General features: G+C 47.6%; 1 protein-coding gene across 1 annotated transcript in view; it reads right to left on the reverse strand.

Moving 5' to 3' along the window:
- The window catches only part of ADCK1 (aarF domain containing kinase 1), a 137,358-nt gene that overhangs the window by 92,939 nt on the left and 25,734 nt on the right, over positions 1-18,685 (reverse strand). Inside the window, exon 3 of the mRNA XM_018053911.1 lies at positions 16,724-16,807. Coding sequence (XP_017909400.1) covers positions 16,724-16,807 — 84 coding nt within the window. The remainder of the gene's footprint in view (positions 1-16,723; positions 16,808-18,685) is intronic.

An 18,685-nucleotide genomic window follows, 5' to 3' on the forward strand; every position in this document is an offset into this window, starting at 1 on the left:
GACTCCATTTGAGCATCCAGGGCAGCGGCTTTTCCTGCACAACCAAGGACTGGAATCACCAATGACTCACTCAGCAGAAGCCACGTGCCCATCACAACACCCAGAGAGACACCCCACCACTGCAGCCCCCCGCTTCCCTACACACTCCAAGAGGAGCCACCAAGCGCTGCTTCCACGAGGAACTGAGCATGCTAACAAGAGGCAAAATTGAACAAGGCAGTGGGCAGACCATCGTCCTAGAGGGTGTCGCCCCAGGCCGGACATCTGGGATGATCGTGGACTCTGCCTGGCTCTCAAGGCCTCCCTGGGTCCCCTCAAGGTCACCCAAAGGGACAATTGACAAGGGTCTGCATGGCTGGACAAAGACATAAAGAGGACCCCAGCGCAATTTCTGGGTCCAGACTCTGTTAAAGCCCTGCTTTCTAAGCCCACAGGACAAGCTGGCCTGAGGAGGAGGGGGCTGGCACAGCTGGGCACTGATGTCCAGTCTGCAAACTAGGTTGGCACTTGGGGGACACATACTGGCTCAGGGGAGCAGGGGTGGTCTGGGGAGATGCTGTCATGATGTTCTGGTCAGAGGAGAGACCCAGCAAAACTGGGTCTCACTGAGGCCCTTTGGCAGGTGGTCCTTAGTGAACCCCACCAGGCCTCCAGGGGTTTGTCAATGCTCCAAACCAAAACAAACTCCTGTGGAGTGTGAAGTGTGACACCCCAAACGTGGACATTTATAGACCCAGCACCATCTCACGCTCGGTTGTTAGTACTGTGGGACTTTCCATCATCAATGACAAATTCCAAGAGCACATCAAACACAGAAAATCCCAGAGCATTCAATAGGGAAGGAAGACAAGCAGGTGTCTGAGGGGCAACTCCGCAGGAGACTGCAGAGCGAGCTGACCATGGAGAGGTATGTGTCTGTATCCAGCAATAATCTAGAAGGACAATGCAATGAACACTTTAATCCTGTTACCAACGCTTATTAATACTTACTGTGTTTCGGCCCTAATCCAAACACTTTATATGGGCATTATATCTCATTTAATCCCACAACCACCCTATAAGGTAGGCACAATTATTATCCTCTGTTTCAGAGATGAAGAGGCAATGGCTCAGAAAGATTAAACATCTTGGCCCAGGCTACTCAGCTAAGACCTGAACCCAGGCAGTCTGGTTGCAAGACCGCCTGCTCTTTAACCACAGTGAAAAGCTTCTCAGGATACCTGGATATTCCAAGTGAAAAGGCTTTGAACGTGGATTCATGGTACCTGGATCCTGGGCCAATTCTGCTCCTAATTTATCGCCCCTACTTAATGTAATCCTGAACAAACCATCTGAAGTTTCAGGACCTCAGCTGGCCCATACATACAAAGACAGGTTGCAGAGAATCAGGAAGGGGCATACATGCCTCCCCTCTATCACCATGGCACCCATCAGACATCACTAATCAACCACAACACACTGAGCCCAGGTGAAGACTCACTCATTCTCTACCCTGTACTCAACCACTATGTATCAACTGGAATTAACAGATGAAATGCATTTGCTTTCCCAGAGTTAAGCTTGTTTCTAAGGTGTCTTCTGACTCTAAAAATCTACAACTGTGTTACTGGGGTTGTAAAGACAAAACTTTAGCCCCATTCCAAATAGATTTTGTCCTTTCGCTTCCATCTTCCTTCTGCAAGATGGACATTATGTTACACGTGGTCTGCTCCACTGTCTCCCCAGCCCGCAATGGATGAACCGGACATGCTGGCCCTCTCTCTCCTCGGTCTCTCTAAGGGGGCCCAACAAAAAGGAGATCTAAGGCCAAAGCCACTGACATAACAGGATGAAGGAGTGCAGGTTCCTTTGTGCTAAGCACTGTGTTTCCAAAAAGTTCCACTTAAAATACAAATACTCCCTAGAGATGGTAACACGGGAAATTATTATCAGTCACTGACACCTTAGAGTGAGTTTCTGCCTCTTTTTCCAGCTTCAGCAACTAGTCGATAGCCCAGTTCTGTGGGATGGGATAGATTCCAAACACAGGTTCTGTTTCAGAGAAGGTCATCCTAAAAAGAAAGTTGTGGGAGGGGGCATTTGGGGAGGGGAGCCACTGGAGTGGCTGAGAAAGCTTAATGAATAAAACATGCTACACAGCTGCCAAGGATACTTGCATTTTAATAGGGAACAGTTTGTGGCCAAAAGAATTAATCTCTAATGGTGGAATTACAAGCATCAGCAATGATTTAGGGAGGTAATAAGCAAAGGAAGTTGTTCCAGCACCCCTGAAATCCCAACAAATGAGCTGACGTGAGTGCGCAAGCCCTCAGCAAATAGCAAATAAGCTGCAAATTTAAGGGATTAATAATATTATTACTGACAACTTCTGACTCTGCCTGCCAGTGACCAAGCCTGCCACTACAGAGACAAACTCGGATGCTCATGGGAGCCCAGGACACGCACTCTTTGGCCTGGAAAGCATCCATTTGGGAACTTAGTTGCCAGAAAAACTGAAGAGAACCCTTCCCTCCATCTGCCACTTAATCACACACACTGAGAAGATGCATAATTAATTTGTTCTCAACAGTTGCTCTGTGGCTGGAAGAGTGAGGGCATTTCTGGAATGGCAATTACAGGCACACACAAAAAAATGTCATGTAACAGGCAGAATCACACATCCATCCAGCCTGCTTTGCTTCCCTTCCGCATCAACCCTGTTCAGCCCATGGACCTGGGTGTGCAACAGGAGTGCGAAGGAACAAAAAAAACAAGTCCTGAAAGATACAGAGGAGGAAGACTCACTTTAACCTCAGAAAGGAGAAAAGGTGCAAAGTTCAGGTACAAGGTGAAGATCAATGAGCAGGGCATTTGAGGGACAACTAAACACCCACATGAATTCAATGAAATTAACGGATTCTTGCTAATTCCATTCACTGCGATAATGACATGAATACATACAAAAATGTCAGTTGTTAGAGATGCCCACTGAAATTACAGGTGAAAAGCCCTGATTTTTATAATTTAAAAGTCTTCAGCAAAATAAATAAATGAAGGAATTATGGCCAACTATTTTAGATCCAGGTGCCAGGCATAGGGTTCACCTTATTATTCTCTTTTTAAATACATCTGGAATTTTTCATATAGAGTTTTTGTCTGTGCTTCTGTTTTAAGATTTAAGGCAGATCCCTACCTGCTGTCCCTAACAGTTCACTGTAGCCCAGGAGGCCGTGTGCTCTAGACCTGGGCCAGCCTTTCTTGTCTCACTGTGTGCCACATGCCCTGTCATTCACCCTAGTCCATCAGGTCAGACTCCTTTTGGGTCCTGGAAGAGCCATGCTCATCCCCACCTCAGGACTCAGGCTTGCAGCCTCCTTTTCCTAGGGCCAGCTTCATGAGCATGTGACCCGTGCTACAGTCAGACTGCACCCTGCACTCAAAAGGGCTTCACCCCGTGGTGTAACATGAGACAGAACAACACCCCCCAACAAAGATGTCCACGACCTAGTCCCTGGAACCTGTGAATATGTCACCTTCCTTGGCAAAGAAGGATTAAGGCTGCAGAAGAAATTGAGGTCCCTGATCAGCTGACCTTGAGATAGATCAGCTTAGATTATCCAGGTGGGTCTAGTATAATCACAATGGTTCTTCTAAGTGGAAGAGGAGGGCACAAGAAGAGAACCAGAGATGTGGCAGCATGGGGACCTAGCCAGACACTGCTGCCTTTGAAGATGGAGAAAGAGGGCTTTGAGCCAAGGAATGCAGGTGGCCAATAAAAGCTAGAAAAGGCAAGGCAGGGAACTCTCCCCCAGAGCTCCCAAAAGGAACACAGCCCTGCTGATGCTGACACGTTCATTTTAGTCCAGTGAGAACCAGTTTAGACTTCCGACCTCCAGAACTGTAAAAGAATAAATCTGTACTGTTATAGGGGCTTCCCTGATAGCTCAGTTGGTAAAGAGTCCACCTGCAATGCAGGAGACCCTGGTCATGCAATGCATGACCTCCTGCAATGCAGGAGAGCCTGGTCCACTGGAGAAGGGATAGGCTACCATTAAGTTTATAGTAATTGGTTAAGCAGCAATTAGGAAACTAATACAGCATAGCTGTCTTGAAATTCTTAATTTTATCTTTGGATGTGGGTTTTGCAAATAAAGCCAAATGGGACGATGGAGCAAGCTCACACGCAAGGGTAGATGGAAGGCCATAATGCAATTAATACAGTTGATGGAAGTTCACATGCAGCTCACACACAGTCCCATCTCCGCAGTGGGTTCTTGGCTACCCTTTCCTCACCCCAAGCCCAGTACCCCAGCTCCATCTGGCCTCCCTGCCTTCTCCCCACAGTTACAGCTGCTCTCCTCCCAGCACGGCAACCAGGTCATGTTGGTGGGGGAGGCATACCTTCTTCCGTTGCCCTTTGCACCCACTGGGGGCCTTGGTATAGGCATAAGAAGGGTCAGGGTCACTTCATGCCCAGTTACATTCCTCTTCATCCCAGCAGTGAAAACAAAATGAAATGGGAGGTGTCTGGCTGGGCTGACTGGGGCAAGTTGGAATGAGCTGCTTCACTCCTGCACATATGCTCAAATAGTCATTTTCAGAGTGTAAAATACAGTTGCTGTTTTTTTTTGGGGGGGGGTTGTGATAGGATAACTTAAGGTTACAAAGGACTGTGATTTATGTTGGTTACCCTTTAGTTTAACAGATGAGAGTATAACATTTAAATATCTATTTCCCTCTTTCTCCATAAGTTTTTCTGCATGTTCACATTGAACTTGAGCTATGGAATGAATTTAAGAACCATGTCTTGAATGAAGTGTAAAAAGATACACAAATTAAATTTTTTTAAAAAAGAAGGGTTAAGGTCATACAACTGTCAAGCAGTATCCCTCCACATCCTAGACCAGCATCACCAAGACAAGCTCAGCAGGTGACTCAGCAGGAACTTCTCTCATGCCCAGTCCACGGCCTGAGCACCTCCCAGCACAGAGGCTGTGAGCTCCTGGGAGTTTCCCATCCACTGTGGGCTGGGGCAGCAGGGCTATGGGAAGGGGAGACTGACTCCCCACCCAGCCAGAGGCCGGCATGGTCACTGTGCACTGGACCCTGTGAATTACATAACCCGCCCTGTCTCTTCCATATTCTCTCAGCTTTTCACGTGCTGGTTCTTTCAGCACTTCTCAGTTTCATCTGAAAAAAAAACCCATGTCAGAGAGCGTTTCCTAAGCCCAGCTTCAGTCACTCTTTATCCCATGACCACGTTTTATCTCTTTGAGGGCACTCAGCAAGAGCTGACATTATCTGGTTCACTTACCTCCTTGAGTCACTAAAAAGTATTCACAGAGCCCATTTTATGCCAGGCACTGTTGTAAGTGCTGAGGGTACAGCGGCAAGAAAAACAGACTGAGTCTCTGCCCCACTGGACCACACACTCCTATGAGTGTCATCAATTGCTAACAATCTGCTATCCCCTCAGGAGCAGACTGCTTACACCTGGCACCTCACACAGTGCCTGGCACGAAGTAAGTGCCCAAAAACATTTGTGCAGGGACGTCCCTGGAGGTCCAGTGGTAAGACCTCACCTTCCAAAGCAGGGGCTGCAGGTTTGATCCCTGGCTGAGCTTCTCTGGTGACTCAGATGGTAAAGAATCTGCCTGCCAATGCAGGAGACACAGGTTTGATCCCTGGGTCAGGAAGATCCCCTGGAGGAGGGAGTGGCTACCCACTCCAGCATGGTGGCCTGAAGAATTCCATGGACAGAAGAGCCTGGCAGGTTACAGTCCATGGGGTCACAAAGAGCTGGGCATGACTAAGAGATTTTCACTTTCATACTTTTTCTTGGGAAGCTAAGATCCCACATACCTTGTGGCCAAAAAAACAAAACATAAAACAGAAGCAAAGTCAGTAAAGACTTTTAAAAATGTTCCACATCTCAAATTTTAAAAATCTAAAAAAAAAACCAAACAAACAAACCCACAATTTGTTGCACAACTGATTGTGTGAAAATGAATGGCCCAGGTACTTTGGGCTGTGACTGGGCACAGCATGGAGACATCCTTCTTCATCTTATAGAGGGTGGAGCATAAAGTTACATCCCAAGAGCAAGAAACTGGAGGGAAGGAGTGGCCTGGAGACAGACTTGGGGTGGGAGAAGGACAGTGCCCCATTCCTGAAGCATGTGGCCATCAATCAGCCTCACATATGTCCCGCCATTATCTGTCAACTGTTTATTTGTATATTTAAGTGAAGTTATTCCGCTAATTGGACATATGTCTCATGGTTCTACAAGGAAAAGTCTATTAAAAAGTCTTGCTATAACAGGCAAGAGCTTTGAGGGTAGTTTTATTCAGGAACAGGAAGGGAGTTGAGTGGATTTTAATTTGGTAGAAAATAGCTGCTTGGGGCCAAGACAGTGAGAAGCAGGAAATCAAGAACAGGCTATTAGATTATTAGTGTTGTTAACAAGCGCCTCCATCACCCATACAGCTGCAGAACGCCTTCCATCAACTTTATTGGCTGTATTATGGCCTTCCATCTACCCCTGCTATTCCAGCGATCCCCATTTTGGAGAGACGTGGCCACTGAGGCAAGAAAAATGCATCTCGCCCAAGCCAGGATGAGTGTGGCCTCGGCCCCTGCAGCCTTCCAAGCACATCAAGGGGCGAGAATTTCGGAGTCTGAGATGAACAGCCCAGAGGGTTTCAGGAGAAATGGTGGAGGACCTGGGGGATGGGAGAGAGGCAGAGGGAAAACCCTGGACTGTCAAACTCCCTAAAACAGCAAGTTCACCCACGCCTTGACTGCTGGCTGAGAGGAAGACTGGAAGCTCATCTGGTACAGGAGAGAGCGCCGGGGAGTCGAGTGGTTAGAGGCACAGGCTTGGGAGCCACACTGCCGGCGATTAAATTCAAGACCCTACACTGGGGACTTCCTTGGTGGCCCAGTGGCTAAGAGTCTGCGCTCCCAACGCAGGGGGCCCGGGTTTGATTCCTGGTTGAGGAGCTAGATCCTGCACACCACAACTAAGGAGTCTGCATGCTACAACGAAAGATGCGGAATGCCACAGTGAAGACCTGGTGCAGCCAAAATAAATAATAAACTTAAAAAAAAAAGACCCTCTTAGTGGGCTGAATGATGGTGCCCAAGAGATATGCCCACGTCCTAACCCCCAGAACCTGTGACTGTGACGTTCAGTGGACAAAAGGGTCTTTGCAGGTGTGATTAAGTTCAGAATCTTGAAATGAGATCTTCCCGGATTGCCCAGATAGGCCCTAAGTCCAATGACAAGTGTCCTCAGAAGAAAAGAGAAGACAGAGGCAGAGACTGGAGCGGTGCAGCCACAGGAAGGCCTGGAGCCAGCAGCAGCAGCAGGAAGGAGGCGTCCCTGGAGCCCCCAGGGAGGCCTGGCCCTGTCGGCACCTTGTCCTCACAGTTGCAGCCTCCAGAACCGTGAAGGAACGAACTTCTGTTCATTGTCATGGCAATCACAGGAAACTAATATACCTGCTTCCTAGCTGTGGGGCCTCGGACAAGTCACTTAATCTGTGCTTCAGTCTGTCCAAGGAGGGATGATAACAACAGGATCCACCTCGGGGTCCTTGTGAAGTTATAACACAGAGAGAGCTCTTGGCACAATGCCTGTCCCGTGGTGTTCAGTCGATGTAAACACTTGCTTTTAGCAGCAGAAGCCACCTGGGAAACCCATTTTAAAAAAATGGGTTCTCCAGGCCTCACTCCAAAATCACTGAAAACAAATTTCAGACTATAGGGTCTAAGAGCCTATACTCTCAAGGCTCCCCGGGTACCTCTGCTCATCTGCCAGGTTAGGAACCATCTGTGAGCTGTCACACTCCCCCTCCACAACGGAGTCTCTGCTGTTTCCAGGAAGCTGTCCTTCTGGATGCCGATTTCACAGCTGTACTAAACTACCCTGCCCAGCACTCAAGTACCTTCACAGTAAGAAGGTCCAGCTTTTGCCGAATCCAGCATCGTGTAGCTTCACCCCATTTCCCTGTTGTGGTAGAAACAGCTTGGTCAGACCAAAAGCACCCAGTCCAGGGTGAGAAAGGAAACTGCAGGGAGACTTTCAGTGGAAAAAGCAATCAGCAGTGAGAAGCCCAGCCACAGTCAGTCTGGGATGGACTCTCAGAGGAGGAAAGAGAGGCTGAAGTTGGGGTTTCTCCAGCTCCTGCCCCACTGTTGCTGCTCAGTCGCTCAGTCGTGTCCAACTCTTTGTGACCCCATGGACTGCGGCACGCCAGGCTTCCCCATCCTTCACTATCTCCTGGAGTTTGCTCAAACTCATGACCGTTGAGTCGGTGATGCCATCCAACCATCTCATCCTCTATTGCCCCCTTCCCCTCCTGCCCTCAATCTTTCCCAGCATCAGGGTCTTTTCCAGTGAGCTGACTCTTCATATTAGTGGCCAAAGCACTGGAGCTTCAGCTTCAGCATCAGTCCTTCCAATGATTATTCAGGGTTAATTTCCTTTAGGATTGACTGGTTTGATCTCCTTGTTGTCCCAGGGACTCTCAAGAGTCTTCACCAGCACCGCAGTTTGAAAGCACCAGCTTTTCAGTTTGGTCATGGTGAAAGCATCCCATCCAAGGTGAAAAAGGAAACTACAGGGAGGTTTTCAGTGGAAAAAGCAATCAGCAGTGAGAAGCCCAGCTGTGGTTAATCTGGGATGGACTCTGATATGAGCAAAGATGGGCTGAAGCTGCAGTTTCTCCAGCTCCTGCCCCATCAACACAACACCATCTCTGGGGAGCAGGGCCCTCTGCCCTCTGCCAGCTCCCCCACAGAACCAGGGGGCAGGAGCAGTTGGAGAGCAGCTTGGGGGCAGCAGCAGGAAGCCAGCCCTGAGGATCAAGGCAGCCCATGTAGGCAAGAGAGCTGCAGACACTATACACGAGGAATTGGCTAATGATGATAATCGTGCTGATCAGAGTGGAGAGATGCCTCGCACAGGCAATGGCCTCCCATCACCGGAAAGCCAAGGGCTTATTTTGTTTCACTTCAGCTGTGGCCTTTGGAAAGAGATCACTGCTTCTGAGCAGCAGGAACAAACACCATCCCATCAGACAGCTTCAAGCCCGAAGCAGCCCTAACAGATAGACCGGATGAGCTGGGGGGAGAGAAAAGCTAGAAAGAGAGCAGCCAAGCCCAGCAGGGGAAAGACCAAGGCAATGGTGGGCAGAAGCCAGAGTTTGGCCCGGCATCTGTTACAGATGGTGCAGCCTGTGTTTTCCCAAGTGTGACCTGGTTACCAGGGATGGTATGCAAAAAAGTGGCACAAGAGGTGATTTGGGGTGGTACCCAGAACACCAGAAAAACAAATCTTATTTGCATATGCATTAGACCCACAGAAAGAAAGCTAGTCTATCAAATCTGTGGTTTCACAGATATGTTTGCTTAGAACAAAACCAAATAAAGGAAAAAAGAGTCAATAAAATGCAAAAGGTCATACCAATACACAAATAGTGGGATATAAAGAAGTGAGTGGGAATGATAACCAGTGAATTCAAGACAGTGCTTGCTGCTGGTTATACAGAAGGGAGGCTGGAATCAGGGAAGAAGTACTTAGGAGTCTACAATTGTATGGGTAAGGTATCACTTCTGAAATTGAGCAGAGAGTGTAAGGGTGGTCACTAAATTATTTTATATCTTTTTTAGGTTCTATGTTTCACTCGTTTTAATAAGATAAGAGGCATGCAGACATGGGTACTGTTTCTGGCCATGGTCCATAAGTCACTGGGAAGTTTAGGGCAGCCAAGAAGACAACTTGGCATTTGCATGGGCTGCCTGGGAACCACAGAAAAGCCACGCAGTGGGCCCAATTTCCAGGGGAAGCACAAAGCCTGCCACATTCTCCCCCAGGGCCCCCACTAATGGGAATGGACCCCCAAAAGGTTTTCTGCAGCTCACACCAAGGCCCAGCAGCCTCCTGCAATGGAATTCTCTCTGAATCTGAAAGACGCTGGGGTCAGGGCCACTGCAGAAAGTCATGGAGGTTTGCAAGGCAATACTCAGAAAGGTTTGTGTATACTGAAAAGGAGGTGCTAGATTCAATAGCAGACTCTGGTCTCCCTACACCACAGGCCTGGTCCTCAGATGACCCAACCAGAGCAAATTAAATGCAGCTCATGCTCCTGCAGAAATTATCACAAACTCTGAGAAAGCCAGTCATCAAGGCGGCAAGGATTCAATTTCCCTCCCGCTCTGAGCAGCACACTCTGAGGCAAAATATTCCATGATGACAAACGAAAGCAGCAAAAAGGAGTCTGCGGGACAGAGTCCATGAAAACTCACTGAAAAGCACCCACGCCAGGTCGACAAACACCGAACGTGCCATGGAACAGTGGCACCATTAGAAAAGGCAACCGTGGAGGAAGCCATCCAGGCAGGTACCCCCAGCCCCAGCTGAGTTAGCAGCCCCTCCCATGCAGGGCTCCTGCCCTCAACCTCTTGGCTAGGATAGCTGCTATCTGGGGCCAGAGCTACAATGAAAACACACTGATCTTCTGCAACTGGAGATTTCATGCCTGCTCCCCCCACCAGGCTGTGGGCAACTGAAGGGCAGAGGCTGAGCCTTATTTCCCTTTAGATCCTCTGAGCCTGAGCCTGACACAGCGCCTGGCACAAAGCAGGCTTGGTTAACGCTGGTTAAAATAACAGGTGGGTGGAAGAATGGTGAAAGCATGCACTTCACCATTGGCCAGACAGTCCCAAGTTTCAGAGAATATTCTTACAGAGCCAGATGCTGCTACAGTTCCCCTCACACAGCAAGTAGATCTTTAAAATGTTTATTGAATTATCACACCCTCACGAAGCTGAGAACGTAAAGTGAAGTGAAAGTTGCTCAATCGTGTCCGACTCTTTGCGACCCCATGGACTCTACAACCCATGGAATTCTCCAGGCCAGAATACTGGAGTGGGTAGCTGTTCCCTTATCCAAAGTTGAGAATGTGGTTATCCTCAAAACCAGCAGTTGTTCAGCAACTCAAGAGTTGAAACACTTTTCCAAAGCCAAGAGCTAGCATCTACTGATTCCTCTGGAGGGTCTACACTCCCCTCTATTGGGGAATGCAAACCTCCCAATATTTGTTGAATTAATAGCTCTTTGGTTGGTGGATTAAATAAGTAAAAGGATCCCAGGGAGAAAGCTCTATTGCCCTTGTCTCTCCTCCACTGTTTCCCAAGCCCACCCAAGGCAGAACCACAGCTTCAGGGCTCCCACTAGGGGAGAAACCACACAGACATCTTTGGCTCTACTTTTTATCCAACTTGGTGCTTTCCCTGAGATTGCAAGTGGATAAAAAGGGAGACAACCAAGTATAGAGGGCAAAGAACCTGGGACTTGGCAAGATCTGGATGTCCAAGAGCAAGTCCAGAATCTGCCACAAACCTGCATGGTCCTGAAGAAATCAAAGCCTGCCTCTGAGTCTCCAGGCCCACATCTATACACTGGAGCCTTGAGCGGGCTGATGCCAAAGATGTGTTTCAATGGATCAAGTATAAACAGCCATCGCCTTACCTGAGACACTTATTCCGCACCTCTGACCAATAACCACTACTCAGAAGTAGAGTTCATTTCCGCCCCCCAAATACCTCACCGTATGCCGTAGTTCTAAAGGTTGACAGAGTATGACTCCTTCCCCTAAAATGTAGAATTCAGGAATGCTGAAACAGTCATCCCATATTCCAGCCCGAAACAGCCTGTGGCCCTAAACAAAGTCAGCTGTGAAGGTTAACAGGGCTTAACGGGCAGCAAGCAGTCTTACGGCAAATGTACAGCTGCCTCCCCTTTTGAGGGTAAGAGCGGCAGGTGAAGCTCCTGCCCTCAAGTTTCAGGACTCGGAGGGAGCCCCCCAGAGGTGTACGCTCCTCTCTCTCCCTTCTCTCCCTGTGGAAGGAGCACTCATCAACTGGATTGGTGAGTTGGGCTCACCTCTTCCTCTCTCCTCCCTTTTGGGATCTGGAACTGTGTCCACCAGCCCCTCCCTGCCCTAAGAGGCAGGACCCCCCTTGAGAGGCTTGTCCTGCCTCATCTATACCTGGGGAGGTAAGCCTATCAAATTCAGAGGTGAAGTCCACCTGCTCCAATGCAGCATTAATCAGTAATAAAGCTGACATTTCTGTTCACCTGGCAGAGTCCTGCATCTCCTTGGATCTGTTTCTCAGGCCAAGAGGAAAAGAATATTTACATCACTACCTCCTGAGCTCAAATATTTATTAACAACTATAGTAATTAATATGACACACACACACTGAGGACCTGAAGCATCCCAGGAGGCAAACCACAGGAGCCCAGTGACCGGCTCCGTAACAAGAAATTGAATTCAGCTAAACAGATTCTCAGTCATGAAAGCAACCAAGGTCCCCTCCTGATATTAGGACTCTGATCAAGGAAGGAAAAGGCATATCTGATCCCTCTCACTCTCCTACTGTTCCCACTGCAAAAACACACACACACAGAGATCCAGTATGCTTCCCTAGAATATATCGGGACTCATCAGGCTACAAGGAACAGAAAACTGAACTCAAACCATCTGAAACAAAAAGAGAATTTCCTGGCATAAGTAAACGAAAAGCCCATTGGTGATCTAGATTCAGACTCAGCTAGACGTGAGCTAGATGCTCCAGATGCTCTCTAGATTCAAACAACACATCCCTCTACAATACTGATTCCATTCTCAGATGGGCTTTCACCTCATGGTGGCAAGATGGCTGCCAGCAGCTCTAAGCCAACATCTGATACTCTCAACTAATCCAGCAGAAAAGACAGTGTCCCCCGAGGGACACCCCCAAAAGTTCTAGAGCTGACTGACGCTCACTAACCAGAACTGGCTTAGATACTCATCCTGGAATCAGAGGAATGGACTACACTGACAGCCCAAGTCACACGTCCACCCTGAACGTGGGGTGAACCCCACTCAAACCTCATGCATGTATGTATGAGATGGGGGTGGTTCCCCAAAGGAAAATTTAGATGCTGCTCCCTAAAACCAGAATGATTCCTGCACTGCAAAATTAACATTCGTCCACTACACCCCGACCCCTCGGTCAGAATCAAGCCAGTGCTGCCTCCTCCAGCCCACTGTCTGGATGTCTGGACCAGCAGTGACTTCTTTGTGCTTTGCTGCTGTTGTTATTTTAGTCGCTAAGTCCTGTCCCACTTTTTGGGACCCCCATGGACTGTAGTCCACCAGGCTCCTCTGTCCATGGGATTTTCCAGGTAAGAATCCTGGAGTGGGCTGCCATTTCCTTCTCCAGGGGATCTTCCTGACCCAGGCATCGAACCTCACATCACTTGCCTGGGCAGGCCACCAGAGAAGCTCTCTTTGTGCTTTATGCACAAGCAAGTTCACACCCGCCGTCTCTGTTTATAAGCATTCTGGGCATCAGAAGCCTGGTTCTCCAAGGTAACCCGGTCCCGTCCTGTGCCCTTACTGCATAGCAAAGTGCCCCTGTGCCCTAGAAGACACTCCTCCACCCTGGCTCCCACTCCTGACACAGAGCTGAGTCATCATGGTGCCCACCAGCTGAGCACCAACCTTAAAGTGCTTCCCGAAGTCACTGCCAGCCAGGCTCACCTGGCGCCCACACACTCTGGGACCCAGGGATGCTGGCTTGACAGGTGAGATAATTATGTCTTCCGCTTCACTCACTTCTCTATCAGTCTCGCAGACCAGAATAGATAAGTGTTCCGATGGAAGAAAACACTCCTGCGGTAGTTAGGTGTGCTCTTTCATGCCGCCCAGCTCCCCCTTCCCAGGTACACCTCCCGGGGTCCAGCCTGCACCCTGTTATCCAGCGTCAGCCACCACCCGCTGCTGATCTTTCGTTAACTGCCAGGCCATGCATCCCTTATTGCATCCCCCCAGCTTCTCCTTGACCTGCAGCCTCAATGCTTTCCAGATGACTGACACACGAGGGCCAACTGTCTTCAGGACAACCGCTCCCCTACCCCCTCTGCAGATTCCCCAAGGCAGAGGGCTTACCCCTGTTCCCATGGCCTAGATTTCTCTGTAGAACGTGGCTCTGGTGGGCTCCAAAGCCCACACATAGCACTGCTGAGTTGGAGAAAATGGAGTAGGGGAAAGCAGGTGGTGTTGAGTCTCCCAGACTAGGACTTCGAGATCTTCCAATAAAAGCTACCATTTTATTCATTCGTTCGTTCATTCAACAAACCTTTATTTAGGACCTGCTGTGTCCTGGGTACTGTAATAGGTGCCACAGATGTTCTCTGTCCTCATGGAACATACCTTCTAGTAGACATCTGACTTACTTTTGATACCTGTTTTATAGTTACATTTATAAAAAACTGGCTCAGACACTGGCCATAGAATCCTAAGTGGCATAGCCACCTGTAGCCCACAGACGAGGAACATGGCACTCCAAAAGGTTGAAAGACCTTCTTAAAGCACAAGCTCAGGTTTTCTGACTACAAACCTTACTCTTTCTTGGATGTTTCCCAAGGCAGGGAGCTAGCAGGTTACAGCCTGGCATTGAAACAGATGTTAACTCAGTTTCAGGCCTCATGGATAGAGGTAGAAGCTGCAAAATAAAAAAGAAAGACCCAGTCCCAGATCTAAAGGAATTTATGGTCTAAAGAGAGAGAAAGACACATAACCATCTATCGTGTATACAGAAACAAAGATAGAATGATTAAATCCAAGTAAGAAGATATCTCTGGAAAGATATCCAGGAAGCAATGATCACCTCCAGGCAGGAAAACTGGGTACCTGAGAAACGGGGAGAGGAGGATCACTTTGTATATTCAAATATTATCTATTTTGAATTGTGCACCACTGAATTTACTTCCAATTTAACGACACTTTGAGGATGCAATCAGCCAAATCCTGAATGTGGGAAATTTCTCAGGATAAATGATCTGGCTTCTTCAACAAGCAAATAGTTTCTCAGAAAAGGAGGGAGAGAAAATATTACCGACTTGAAAAGATATAGAAAACATCAATCAAATGTAATATACGCACTTTGGGTGGATACAGGTTTGAATCAACTTGAAAAAGAAATTTGGGGGGACAACGAGGAAGATTTGAATATGGACTAGCTATTAGAGGTATTAAAAAAATATTGTCAATTTTGTTAGGTATGATGAAAGCTGAGCACCAAAGAATTGATGCTTTTGAACTGTGGTGTTGAAGAAGACTCTTGAGAGTCCCTTGGACAGCAAGGAGATCCAATCAATCCATCCTAAAGGAAATCAGTCCTGAATATTCATTGGAAGGACTGATGCTGAAGCTGAAACTCCAATACTTTGGCCACTTGAGGTGAAGAACTGACTCACTGGAAAAGATTCTGGTGCTGGGAAAGATTGAAGGCAGAAGGAGAAAGGGATGACCGAGGATGAGACGGTTGGATGGAAGCACCAACTCAATGGACATGAGTTCTAGTAGCCTCCAGGAGTTGGTGATGGACAGGGAGGCCTGGCGTGCTGCAGTCCATGGGGTCACAAAGGGTCGGACATGACTGAGTGCCTGAATGATCATGGTCCTATAGTTAAGGTGTTTTTTTTTAAGGTCCTTGTCTATTACAGATAGATACTGAAGTTTTTACAAATAATATGATGTTGGAGATTTGCTTTTAAGTATTTCAGCAAAAAATAGCAATGAATGAAGTAAATGAAGCAATGAATAAAGGGGACAGCAGATAAAACAAGACTGGCAAAATGCTGACAATTCCTGGAGCTGGATTAACAGTTTCATAGGGGTTAATACTACTCTACCCTTGTGGATGGTTGAAATTTTCATAGTGAAAAGTTTAAATTAAAATTTTGAAAGTAATTATTCCAGCCGGCTAGGATGACTAAGGAGGAAAGTGTCACAAAGGCAAGGTGTCTGCGCTGAGTCCTGAAAGATAACGAGGGGGCAGAGGGCCTTCCAGGCTGAGCAAAGACACACAGATCTATCACACACCTCTCTCTGAAAGAATCGAAGGTATCCATCATGCTCAGTCGCTCAGTCATATCTGACTCTGCAACTCTCTAGACTCTAATCCACTAGGCTCCTCTGTCCATGGGATTCTCCAGGCAAGAATACCGGAGCGGGTTGCCATTTCCTCTTGCAGGGGATCTTTGCAACCCAGGGATCCAACCTGCATCTCTTGTGTCTCCTGCATTGGTAGGAGGATTCTTTACCACTGTGCCTCCTGGGAAGCCAAAAGATATCTCTACTTGACCCCAAACTCAACTTACATCCCACACAAGTGCCCTCTTGCTTAATCCCCCAACTCTCTGGGACATGCAGGCAGAGCACCAAAATCAACTACCCTCTTCCAAATGAGACCAGAGTGTGTGGTCGACAGTGCCACTCAGAGGCCTAGAGCAGGGGTAGCCTTCAGAGGACAGGAAAGCAACGAACCTCTTTCCATTGGGTTTTGCCTGACGAGGCAGTTTGGAAGCCAGCTGAGTTATCAGGGACAGCCTGCCTTCTGCCCTCCTGAGTCATCGCAGACACTTGCGTTCCCCGGGAACACACACCCACCTCCCCAACAGCACCTTTTAGATTTATAACCTGAGAACCAGGGGGCCCAGCCTCACGGCAGCCTGGCAGCCCACCCCCTGGGCGTTAAAACAGCTCCCCTCCTTCCTCCCAAGCCACATGCCTCAATCTCCAATCCATCCCCTGCCCATCTCCAGCTGCACACCAGAAGCTTGCTAGCTTTGCAGTCATCTCTGGACTTATCTGGCCCGGCTCAGATGGGTCCCACGGGTCTTTACCTTGGATCGAAGCTGCAGGTATTCCTCTGAGCCATAGGGGACACTCTTCAGGGATGTAAGATAGTCGTAACTGATCACAGCCGTCTGTGAACCAAGAAAGAGGAAGGCTTAGCACCAGACATCAAATATTACTCCACTATCCAAGGCCCGCATCACCAGGCCCCTGACACAGGTGGCATGTTCAGAGAAGCAATCCCATCTCGTAGAGGCCCTGCCCCTAGATTCTGGTCTACCTGGTTTCTCCCTATTAGTCAAGGCTCTGCACAAATACCACCCCTGCAGAGACCCTCAATCTAAAGAGACCCCCACCCACTAGGAACTCCCAATTATTTATCATGACAAACCACCATCCAAGGTTACCTTGCTCATTGGTTTCCTTGTATATGGACAGTCTCCACTTCACTAGAAATTAAGCTCTATAAGCACAAAGGCGCGTCCTTCCTATTCATCATCGTATCCCCTGCATCTTTCACAGTGCCAAGCGCCCGGGTGAGTGCTCAACAAATACTAGTTAGATGAATGCTGTTGGATAAACTTATCCCACCTTTCTGTATCACAAATAAACACCATTTCATATTTATGTTTGCTCTAACAGCATAAGTTTTAAACCTAGGTCCCTTGGTCAAAACTCCAGAAGAGGTTCCCTTATGTTTGATGAATCAGAAAGTTACAGGCTCCCAGGGATCTCAGGTACAGAGGAGCCTTGAGGGTTGCTCAGCCCAAACCTTCCTTTTCAGAATTCAGCAACTGAGGCCCTTAGAAACTAAGGGGCTTAACAAGGCTGGTATTAAGAAGAGTCCTTTGTCTATATTTCCAAATCCATTCCTTTGTCTATACTCCCAAAGTTTCATTCCATTCCACATATACTTACTGAATACCAGCCGCTAGCAAGACCCAGCCTGAGTGGTCCACAAGGATAATTAAGACCAGGGCCCTGCATTATGCTCAGTGAAATAAGTCAGACAGAGAAAGACAATATTGAATGATATCACTTAAATGTGGAATCTAAAAAATACAACAAGCTAGAGGATATAAAAAAAGAAGCAGACTCACAGATATAGAGAACAAACTTGATGGTGTGGTCACTCACCTAGAGCCAGACTAGAGTGTGAAATCAAGTGGGCCTTCAGAAGCATTACTATGAACAAAGCTAGTGGAGGTGAAGGAATTCCAACTGAGCTATTTCAAATACTAAAAGATGATGTTGTCAAAGTGTTGCGCTCAATATGCCAGAAAATTTGGAAAACTCAGCAGTGGCCACAGGACTGGAAAAGCTAAGTTTTCATTTCAATCCCGAAGAACAGCAATGCCAAAGAATGCTCAAACTATCATACGATTGTGTTCATTTCACATGATCACACAGTAATGCTCAAAATCCTTCAAGCTAGACTTCAGCAGTACATGAACAGAGAACTTCCAGATATACAAGCTGGATTTAGAAAAGGTAGAGGAACCAGAGGTCAAATTGCCAATATCCACTGGATCATTGAGAAAGCAAGGTAATTTCAGAAAAACATCTATTTCTGTTTCACTGACTATGCTAAAGCCTTTGACTGTGTGGGTCACAACAAGCTGTGGAAAATTCTTAAAGAGATGGAATACCAGACCACCTTACTGTCTCCTGAGAACCCTGTATGCAGTTCAAGAAGCAACAGTTAGAACCAGACATGGAACAATGGATCGGTTCAAAATTGGGGAAGGAGTACGTCAAGGCTGTATATTGTCACCCTGTTTATTTAATTTCTATGCAGAGTACATCATGCGAAATGCTGGGCTAGATGAATCCCAAACTGGAAATAAGATTGAAAGGAGAAATATCAACAACCTCAGATATGCAGATGATACCACTCTTATGGCAGAAAGTGAAGAGGAGCTAACGAGTCTCTTGATGAGGGTCAAAGAGGAGAATGAAAAAGTTGGCTTAAAACTCAAAATTCAAAAATTGAAGATCATGACATCTGG

This window comes from Capra hircus, chromosome 10 (assembly GCF_001704415.2).
Source record: "Capra hircus breed San Clemente chromosome 10, ASM170441v1, whole genome shotgun sequence".
NCBI lineage: Eukaryota > Metazoa > Chordata > Mammalia > Artiodactyla > Bovidae > Capra > Capra hircus.